The 11,028-nt window shown below is 41.5% G+C and overlaps 1 protein-coding gene across 2 annotated transcripts; it reads right to left on the bottom strand.

The window, feature by feature from the left end:
• Positions 1-708: 708 nt before the first annotated feature.
• On the bottom strand, positions 709-9,693 carry mtmr9 (myotubularin related protein 9). Of its 2 annotated transcripts, none has more exons than XM_068724642.1 (11): positions 9,632-9,693; positions 9,064-9,253; positions 8,225-8,333; positions 7,982-8,107; positions 7,717-7,890; positions 7,345-7,562; positions 7,050-7,211; positions 6,746-6,887; positions 6,351-6,571; positions 5,987-6,138; positions 709-2,983 (listed from the first exon to the last, which is right to left on the bottom strand). In XM_068724642.1, the coding sequence occupies exons 2-11, from the start codon at positions 9,243-9,245 to the stop codon at positions 2,820-2,822; spliced, it is 1,650 nt and encodes a 549-aa protein (XP_068580743.1). In that variant the 5' UTR covers positions 9,246-9,253; positions 9,632-9,693; the 3' UTR covers positions 709-2,819. The 2 variants fall into 2 exon arrangements, with proteins under 2 accessions (XP_068580743.1, XP_068580744.1); XM_068724643.1 differs by lacking the exon at positions 9,632-9,693 and adding an exon at positions 9,355-9,466.
• Positions 9,694-11,028: the final 1,335 nt, after the last annotated feature.

The following is an 11,028-nucleotide window of genomic DNA, read 5'->3' on the forward strand; positions in this document are numbered from 1 at the left end:
CATCTCATCAGATGATCATTTCGTCACAGCGTTAGCAACATATTTAGCGAGGTGTGTGGCTCGCTGTTTACCAATTCTTTGACACAACGGGACGGTATGGGGAATTTGAATTCTGTGTCCCCTGCCATTACAGTGGAAACACGCTCCTTCATCACTGAGCAGTAGCAGGCGTGACCAGGGCCCCCCCACAATGAAGTCAGACAATAGATAGGTATTTTATGTAAAACTGTTAGTGTTATGTCTCTATTTTTTGTGTGCAAACTACACTCAAAATAGTTCTGTGAAAGCGCAAAGAAAATAAACAGGAATGATTTAAGAGCCACTGGATTATTAACATTAGAGTTAACATGATATCAATATTTCACTCTTGCAGGAATACTTTTGGCGGCTTGGGCGCAGATGAACATTGACATATTATCACCTTATAGAGTTTCTTATGATGAATGTTTGAGCATATCTGACTTATCAGCTGCTAGACGCTCTATGTTCACCAGCTAGTTTCTAGCTTTGACTGTCTTTCACAAGAACAGCTGCATGTTGTGACCACAAAATGAGTTGCTGAGAGTGATCACACTGAATCAAAGTCATTTGAGTATTATAAAACTAAAACATCAGCAAAGTTAATCAAATAATGTAAGATGGAAAAAAATCTAATTGTTTATTAAAAAAATCTTGCTGTGAGAACAAAAAAAATCAAACTCGAAGATCTTTTCTTCTGTAGTTTCTAATGGCTTGAAACTTTAAAAAAAACATTTAATCTTTTGAACAATAATTTTACAGAAACATTGATAAAAGTAATTAAAAGTACATTTTGCGTTATGATTTGCAGTAAGGCATTGCACAACACCGTAGAGTTGTTGACTTTGACAAAGCAACAATCATTTTAAGGGATAACATTAAGCATAATGCAAGCACAGCACATTTTTAAATCTAACGTTACCTTGGTACAATGCATTGTTCCATTCATGCACACACACAAAGCAACGGTAGGTACGGTGTCTTTTTTTTTGGGCAAAAGGAAAACATGTATATAGTGCAGCTATAAACAACTTTCCCTTTATAAAGCATTTCAATGTAGTGGCTGGAATCAGTTCAGTATAGTGTTCATCAAATCATTATTGAAGCAAAACAGATTAAATGTATCACGATGACATGGACACAAGTAAACAAAATGCAATTTCTTACTGGCAAAACAAACAAAACTGTCCAAGAATGACCACTGTGGATTTAATTTAACCCCAACACTGCCATTTATGTTGTATTTAAAGTGCAGCATACAGCTTTCTTAATAGTATTATGCAAATAGAAGCTACCTCTTAATCTTAATGTCACTACTATGCTAACAGACTTTAAGTGGGTCTGCTTCTTGAATGAGTGCAATTAAAGGTTTGGAAGAAACAACAGTGTTTGAATGTGACAGTCCTGGTCATGGACTACACAGTATGGTGGAAATAATCACTTTGGATGCAAGATATTGACACTGAAGAGAACGTCCCCATGAAATACCGTTCGTGTCATTTGTAGTCCGATAGCTTGAGTTTGTTTGTTGATATATTGGCATGTTTTAACGTTTAATATTATTTCATATTGTCTAATATGGCGACAAGTAAGTACTGACAACAAAAAGTATGCTACAAGAATTCTAATCATATCGTTCTGATGTTGTACATGGCTTTCACACAAAGTGCATCAGTTTTGGATCTTAAAACTACAAAACAGCAGATATGCATTTCGTTTAATAATGTGCTTGAACACAACTATTATATAACTTTAATTACCAAAATATGAATTGGTCTTGAAAGAAATATCTCACATAAATATAATGTTTTTACTTTATAAGCAGACACACCTCCATGTGATCAACTCTCATCGATCATATGACCAACATGGCCAATGTTACTGTGGGATCAAGAACCTCTTTTTTTCCTTCTGGATCACTCCCCAAAACATATTTGACTACATTTTTTTATTATGCTTAATAGGAAAAACATAAGCAGGCCAGCTAACATTGTATGGGTTTGTGTGTGGAGTACCTCCAGCTGTGGAACGTGATCAGATAAACACACTAGATATCTTGTTCAGATCCCTCTTAAACTAATTGTACAGCACAGAAGGCGGTGACCCTACCTACGCTTATTACATCATCTCATCGTGCAGCAGAGTCACATGCTGCCTTATATCACCATATATGTTGCCATAGTTACTCTTCAGTGGCCTATACATTCAGCAGGATGAATCAGATCAACGCCCAAAAATACAGAGGGATTGAGAAATTGGAGAGTCCCTGAATGAGTGTGAGACGTGGGGGTTGGATGAGGCCGCTGTGCAAGTGTAATTTAAGGAACTGCACAGTGAGAGACAATTAACAATTATATTCATTATCATTTATTCTGACGATTGTTTGTAAACATTTTGAAATGGTTTTTATGTTTTTTTATGAATCAGGGCCATCTTTCAGCCCATTCAGTCATATAAACGGTGTGAACGATAGCTGCATGAATGAGTGGTTGATTTTGAAGGTAATATGGGTTTAGTGCCTCTCCATTTCTTTTCTTTTTCTTCTGTGAGGGAAACCAAAATGTTTCATCATCAATCATATACAAAAAACTAAATTAAAACAGTTTGATTTATACATTCTCAGGTATCTGAGAAGAACCTAACCAAAGCCAAAAACTGGGACATTGATCCCGTTAATGTATTCCGTTATATATTTATTTCTCTCTCTCTCTCTCTCTCTCTCTCTCTCTCTCTCTCTCTCTCTCTCTCTCTCTCTCTCTCTCTCTCTCTCTCTCTCTCTCTCTCTCTCTCTCGCTCGCTCTCTATGGCGTCTGCAGCAGAGGATCTTCAGTTTCCAGCTGGGCCAGCTGCCTGCGCAGGCTGTTCACTTTGTTTTGAAGCTCCTTGTTGTATTCAATGATGTGTACCATTTCCTCGTAGGCCTCGTCCAAACACTTGGAGGAGCGGTTCCAACGAAGGAACACTCCTGTAATAGAAGAGTAGAGCACTCTGAGTACTATATAGAAAGAAGAAAACCTATTACAAGGAAGTGGTTTATCTTTTTCCCTTTCATGCTCTAACAAATACGAGTCTACAGACAACAAGCCTGCTAGCGGCTCTGCTGTGATCTAAATGCTAAAGTAATCACAATGCTAACAAGTGGATTTGAGCAGGTAGAACATCTACCATGTTCACCGTCATAGTTCAGCATGTTGGCACCGGGAGTGATCAACACACACACACTGAGTGTAAACCCTTCCTTTCCTACACCGGTCTCTATGGCGGTGGGTGGGGTGCTTCGGGTAGAGTCCAGAATTTCACTCCCACAGGTTCCTCTACCCGGTAGAGGAACCTATGGGAGTGAAATTCTGGAAACACAAGTATGACTTCATACATCTACTATGTTACTGGAACGTTCAACACAGTGGGGAAGTAAAATGAGTAAAAATGAGAGTGTCAACGACCTGTCACTTCTCTCACTCATTGATGGGAACTCAATTATTTTCTCATGATGTTATGAATCTATATTTAGAAAGATATTCGTTAATTTGCATTTGAAAACAGTAAATTAACAGAAAAGTTATTTTAAATTATTGTTGGAATTAATAAATCTATAAATACAACTTTTGTGCCTCCAAATTTGAAATGGTGGACTGCAGTGGTTGTTTAGTGTTTGATGTGTGAGTTCATGAAACAGATATACGGACAGGATTATGAGGTAATTACTTGACGACTGCAGTTTAAGACTCCCTGCTCAACATGGACACGCTGCTCGGCATTTTTAGTAAAAACTTCAAACTTCATTCCAAATCCAAACAAAGCACACAGCAAGCGTGCCCTCAGAAGTAGTGTGTAACTGTTGTTCTATAGAGCTGTGACGCACACCACCAGTCCCCGTCAGTGCTAACACGAGGAGCTACAGGGGTCTTAAGTTGGCCCGGGAGCATTCTCTCTGAATGGGTTGCATAAGCAGGATGTCTGTTGCATTTCACGTGCTTCAGTAGTTCATATAGAATGAGGGAGTGGCTCTGAGGCTTTAGGCAGGAAGGGGGCCCCTCAAACAGGTCCGCCTGAACCCAATGACCCCCCGTGAGTCTGGATTCCCTCCCCCTACTTTTATTTGTGAATGGCGTTAGCTTTGGGCGGTTTGGAGACTCAGCAATTTCACGCATAGGCTCCGCTTTTTTTTTTTTTTTTTTAAACCCACAATTATTGAAATCAACTCCTTCTCATTGAAACAATTTATTTAATTTCTCCCCATCATTATGTTTGTATACCGCATTCTAAACCAAGCTCCTAAAGATATAGTCAGAATTGTTACATTTAAAGATGTAATGTCTAGTCCCAGAATTTGTGAAAATGTATCTTAATACTTGATTCCTAATGACTATAAATCACAAGAAAACCATGTGAAATTGTTGAAAAGACAAGCCGGATTCAGTCTCCCGTAGTTACATGGAGGTTAAGAGAGAGATAAGTGCGGCATGCGTTCACTTCACCCACGCAGGTTTCCTTAAGCATCATGGAACCATCAGTGTACCACTGCTCCTTGAACTTGTTTACCACCGTTTGATGCTTTGAAAGTGAACATCACGTTAACAAGGAGGCAGAGTTTGTATTAAAATAATTCACACCTCAAATTTACATCTTAAAACAAAAGTTAAGTGATCAAGCACAGTTTCATGCAGTATCTGTAACGACAGTTATCAAGTCATTCTAACTGGTATTTTGTGGTGCAATATAAGACCAGTAGAAAAGTGTGCCACAGGACTAAGTTTAGCTCGCATATGACTGCTAACTGCTAGCTAGTAGTAAGCCGTCACCGTCCAACGTCACTGCGCTCAGATGTCACTGCCTGTGCAACCTATATTAAGACAAAGAAGCAGGCCAAACATCCTCCAGATGCCTGCGAAGTCACCTGAGCAATGTCAAAAATGTAAAGGTGCTGAAGGGGGGGGGGGGGGGGGGGGGGAATCATACCAGCTAATCGGCCACATGCACGGTTTGACCTCTTTGTGTAACATGGTTCCTAAATACTGCAATATGTATGTTGCAGTATTTATAGTGGCTCACAGGGTCACTCAGTTTAACAGCAGAGCAAAAGGTGAAATCAATGGCGCCCCCTTCTGGTGGGATTACAGAATGTCTGTCAGAGCAGAAACGTAATAAGGGATGAGACGCTGAACGATTATGACAGCAGTTTTTCCACCCATTGTTCCTCTTTGTGGAAGTCTGATTCACTTTCAGTCTATGGCCTAACTATGGCTTAAACTTAACCCTTTCAGATGGCAATGTTATCTACTTTGGGGAGCTGATAAATAGCCTAGTAGTTCATTCTCTGAAAAATAGGAGGATGTTTAAACAATTGACTAAAACACAAAATTGTTCCAACTGTTTTCCAAGTTTTCCAGGATGTGTGGGAACCCTGTAACAATTGTTTCAGGGTTAGTGAAGGGTTTCAGCTGTTAACTCAGACAGACTTGGTTTCAGGCCTAGCCCAAGCTTAAACAAACAGCATGAGTCAAACCCACAATGTCACGGGAAAATACAACGTGCCAAGCTGGGAGTGCACAGCATGCAGTGTCACTGGTTTAAACAAGAATGTCAGCATTGCTATCAATGGTGTAGCCTACTCTCAAACTGACATCAACAAAAGTTAAACGGTGTAAACAGCTACTAGTTTCAGCCCTTAACCTTTGAGGGCGTTTTAAATTCTAGGTCTGCTCATCTATCAAATATCTGATATTATGGGATGATTGTGATGAGGATTCTAAATTGTCAGTAAAAAAGACAAATTGAGTTTTGCTTTTGATTTTTCAACAAACCCAATGTTGCTTTATGAAACTACATTCAGTGTGGACAAACACTGGTTTTTATTGCTTTTTATTACTAACGTATCGGACGGACACTACCTTCTCTCTGAAAAGCCAGAACCTTTTAGGTCACCTCTAGTATAGAATCTCAGTCACTGCATGTGTATTGCGTTTACCTTCCCACAGCAGCAGACTCTGAGGGGCCACAGAGGGCCAGATCACAAGACTGTTGGCCTCGTAGAGTGGGTTGGTCAGACGCTCCAGTTCTTGGGGCCGGTTCACCCACGACCAAAGGGACACAGTCTTCTCAGGCAGAGACAGTTTGGTTCTACGAAAACGGGTGAGAGGGTGTTAACCAACGGTTAAGAACAGTGGTTGCCTATATAACAATGACACACCCCCTGGATGAAGGAATGATTTTTTTGCATCAATGTCATGAATGGGATATTACCACACTAATGGCCTACAATCTGTAAAAAGTTTCATAAACACTGTATGTATGGTTGACATACGCTGGTAGAACAAAGACTTCCGACTCACCTCTCAGCTGTACTGTTGCCCAGGAAGGTGCCGAACTGAGAAGCATATGCATGTTCAAAGACCAGCACCAGGAAGCTCTCGCTGAATTCAAAGGAACATGGAAACTGGCGAAGGATCTGCCACACACAGTCCAAGAAGAGGAGGAAGACAGGAGCCTCTTGGCGAGGCTTGCTGTTGGAGAAGGCCGACATAGCGCAGCGCTGGTGGAACGGGTGACCCGCCTGAGACAGATGGTCAAAGAGGTGAGCGAAGAAGAATGCAAAGACTATGTCCATCTCGATATCAAAATGCCTATTTGGACCCGATTATACTGCATGGAAAGGTGCATTTAATTTCCAGGTTTTAAAAAGGAAATATGTAATATGATATGATAAAAAAGGGTCAGATAACTTTACCTGAAGCCACTCTCGCTCCACCAGGCCCTGGAAGCCTCTGATGGTCCTGCAGGCCGGATCGAGGATGATCTGAGCCAAGGAGGTCACCTGCAGGGTGGAGTCTGTCCCCTCGGTGCCGTGAACGAGGACCGACGCTCCCTCCCTGAGACGAACACACATGATTACATTTTGTCATCGCCACCTGCTACTCTGCTGTACACAGGTTAAATACTGAACACTGGGGTTTTCGAACTTCAGTGTGTTGAGAGCAGATAAACCTACTGGTCCAGGATTAGTATTACAAGCAAATCAATCGTTCCCTGACCTGTCGATACACTGGGCCGCCAGGCAGGCCGTGGTGAGGATCTCCTTGACATGAGTCTGCCAGTTGGAAGCTTCCAGCTTGCTTAGCCAGCGGTCCATACTGTGGGACTGGTCGTTACACGCCTCTACCAGCTTTATCAGGCTCTCCTGGAGGATGTTGGACCTGGAAATGATAGATTTGTAACTAATTCATATATAGAGAGTGTAAATATCAGTCATATGAATGCTGAAAAACACATAGTACCAGAGCCTTGTAGAACTCAGCACAAAGAGTATTACTTCATGGATTCACTCACCTTTCGATTGCCTTGTGAATCCTCCTCCATTGGGGGTAGTTAGCCTCAGACTCAAACCCTCCGCCTCGAGCTTTGGCCTGCTGAGCAACATTGATGGTGCGCGTGTCGATGACGTAGCCACGTTTGCCCGGTCGCAGCGTGGCATTGATCAGCTTCTCGTCTTCCTTACACCGTCGCCCATTGGTGCCTGTCAGAGGCTGCCCTGCTCGCATCATCACCTGAAAGTGGAGGTGATTTAAGGTGATTCTCTAAAATCAAGCATTCCGCACAAATACCACTAAACCATGCCTGTAGAGAGACGGTATATCCAAAAAGAATACTTTGCAGCAGAGACAGTCCAAATCATTTAAACTCCGGTTCCCGGATGCTCACCATGCCGTTCTTCTTGTGGTAGTAGCTAAGTACTGGAAAACGGCCACCGTGACGAAAGGTAGCTACTTTCCTCAGTGTGTCGTCGTCAACATCTTTGGGCACTGCCACTAGAGGGGGGTATGAGGAACAGACACTGAAGTCCTTGTTGACTTCACTTAGTCTCCACTCATCTGTCTGATAAAAGAGATGGTGAAGGGTTAAAAAAAAGTGTTACGCATGTGCAACAGAGGGCTGAGAGAATGTTGAGTACTCATCCTGTCCATACCATGGACTCCAAATCTTTAAAGGCCTCCTCTGGGAGAAATGAATTCCAGCCGTCCTCTATGACTTCAAACATGGGCCGGTAGAAGAAAGGGTACATCAGGGAGAGTATGTCAAGCGTGGACAGAGCCTAGAGAGGAAAAAAAGATGTATTAGTTCATGTAGAATCTCATTTGACATTTAAAATAGGACAATCTTTCAGGTAGTAAAAGTGAACATTATGCTCAGTTTTTTTGTTTTGTTTTACCTCAACAGAACTGGCAATGTTAAGACACTCCTCCATGCCAGGAATGTCGAGCTGGATCACCCTCAGGTCTTTACATTTGACTATGATGCTTCCCAGAGACCCTGCAAATCTGAAAGGGAAGTAGAAGAAAGGTAAGCTTTAAAAAATTCTCAGAAAAGTTACAGAATGAGCTTGTGTGGAACACTGCGGGAATGCCTTTCCACGTGGAAATTGCATGTTCTTGTCATGTTGGCTTTCCTCCTGGCTTTTTGAGTTTCCTCACACTAAAACACATACTATTAGGAATACTCCTGCCTGAATTTGGCCAAGGCACAAGCCTCAGAGCTAGAGTTGGGACTGTGCATTCAAGTGCAATCATTTGGTTATTTGTAATTTTTTATAGCCAACATTAAATCCTCAATGCCGTTTCCAGCTCCCCCAGCCTTCTCAAACACATACAATGTAGAAAACACTGCAGCGACAGCCCACAGTCAGACTTCCTGTCACAGTTTCAGATCCTCTCTCCACTGTAAAAGTAAAGCGTAAGCACACAAGAGGAAAAAATATAGCAGTGGAATGCTCAGATCTGATGCATGCAGTCAGAGTTGCATTGAAGAGACAGGTGTAACCGCAGTCAAACACAACTCTCACTGTGTTTCCTCCCTCGATACTCAAACTGATTTCACCAAATCCACATCCTGTTGATCTGAAAAATACATTGTGCAACATCCCCTTTTCATGTGACGTTAACCTCTTTTTATCATAACTAACGACACCGCATTGTGAGAGTGATGTTCCCTGCAAAACAACGAAGGGAAAAGGTGTAAAATCCTCACATCAGCTAAGGAGAAGCTCATCACCTTTTCTCTATAGAGTCAATGTTTGAGTGAAGCAGCCACAGTTCCTCAGTGTTGTCCTGTCTGGAGGAGAGAATCAGGTGATGCCCAGTCAAACACAGGGTCCCCTCCACAGTGGGCATGAAAGGCCGATGTAGGATAACCCCATCCACCCTGGGGGTCTTTATCAACTCTGCAAACTCCATGACCTGAGCTGAAGAAAAGACAGCAAAGAGACACAGGGAAAACGATTTTATTTAAGCATATGGACAACGCTACTGATAAGCTAACGTTACTACTGCTAAGACATAATACCTCAAGTCCGGCTGTGCTGCTTTTAAAGAAACATATCGAGCGAAACGATGTCAATAAACCAATAAACGCTACAGCAATCTGTCAGCTAACCTGAGCTAAAGTTACATTGACTCAGGAAATGAAGTGGCTAACGACGGCTAGCTAGCTAACCGTGACAGACCGTAGGAATTGTCCGTGAATTTGAATATTTACGTCAAAATGTAAACATCATACTGTAAATGTTCAGAGCAAAATAGACGTTTTTAATTGACGCTAAAACGAGTTGTCGTAGCATTACCTGATTATCTTTTCCTTTTATTGTTGGGCGAGACTGGTACGTCCACATAAACAAGCCGACTGGAAACAACTGACCCGAGAAAATTTGCATCAGGACAATTTGCATATCACCTTCCCAAATTCTTCTTTAATTAAGAAAAGAACAAAAAAAAAAAAACTTTTCCAATGATTTAGAGTCTAGTAGCTTGGTCATTTCAGAGCAGTACTTCAGTTTAAGGAGATATTTGTACAGAAGATTTGTCATCAAATGAAATTAAAAACGTATAGCCAACAGATTTCCTTCATGACATTGGTACATTGCATATTTTCACATTCCTATGAGGCTATGTCAGGCTGCTTTTATTTGTAAGGTTAATCCATATGTCGTCTATTCTTCCCCTGCTAAATGAAACACCTCACAGTATTAAAAAGGGACACTAGGTGGTGACATTGAAAGATGTTTGACGTTAACGGACTGATCTGCATTGCCCCATAATTCAATAACACCTTGATTTGAGATGCCTGAAAGGTACATTCTGCATGATCACGAGAAATAAATTGTGATTATATGTTAAGATGTGTGTGTGTGTGTGTGTGTGTGTGTGTGTGTGTGTGTGTGTGTGTGTGTGTGTGTGTGTGTGTGACACAGAGACTAGAGCATCATTTAGACAAATGTGTGAGATTATTCTCGCCTTGTTCCAGTCTGGATTAAAACAATTGAAAGAGCGATTAAATACTTCTTGATATACACAAAGCATGTGCCTTTAGCAGTCTAGAAATACTCAGTATAGAAATACTGGGTATTTCTAGACTGTTAAAGCTTGGTGAAGCAGAGGGCAGGGTAACTTGAACAATGGAGGCCCCGCTCCACCAAACAGCCCAAGAGCAGCACAGAATCCTAGATCCAATAACTAACACAGCGGTAGTGGCAGACCAGACCAGACTTCAGTAACGCACGTATGAATGGAGTAGAGGGGACCTTCAGGCTAAGAAGGAGCATTGTAGTATTTATTTGATTTATGTATTTGACAGCAAGTGTGCACAGCTTCTTAGCTTTACCACAGTTAGATTTAAATCTGCAGTCCCTGAGTGATACATAATTTGCTTGATTTTAGCCATGATTTCATCTTGAATTTAAAAATGGGTAAGGCCACCAAACTCAGTAGAACTGTGCTGTATCACACAGTCGCCTCTGTTGGTCGTCCTGGTTGTCCACCCGTTATCTGAGCACAGTGATATGAACTCTTTCAATGGAGCAGGAGACAGATCAGGGGGCTAGTGAATCATGTAGGATCCTAACAGCTAGACGATGTGCTCCATCAACTAGACTCCTCTATTGCCAAGCTAGTAAACTGGACTTTTCGGCATCAAACTCAAGTATGGATTATTGTGGATTAATAGAAAGCTTTCCACACTCAT

The sequence above is a fragment of the Cebidichthys violaceus genome, unplaced genomic scaffold, assembly GCF_023349555.1.
Source record: "Cebidichthys violaceus isolate CVI_PGR_0920_01 unplaced genomic scaffold, fCebVio1.0.p SCAF_31, whole genome shotgun sequence".
Classification (NCBI taxonomy): domain Eukaryota; kingdom Metazoa; phylum Chordata; class Actinopteri; order Perciformes; family Stichaeidae; genus Cebidichthys; species Cebidichthys violaceus.

Bases quoted from the DNA above. Each gene is read 5' to 3' on its own strand.
- mtmr9 (XM_068724642.1), bottom strand. From the start codon at position 9,245: ATGGAGTTTGCAGAGTTGATAAAGACCCCCAGGGTGGATGGGGTTATC. The intron at 7,891-7,981 runs GTATGGACAGGA...CTCTTTTATCAG, and splicing joins TTAAAGATTTGGAGTCCATG to ACAGATGAGTGGAGACTAAG. The intron at 2,984-5,986 runs GTAAACGCAATA...CTTCTATTACAG, and splicing joins GAGTCTGCTGCTGTGGGAAG to GAGTGTTCCTTCGTTGGAAC.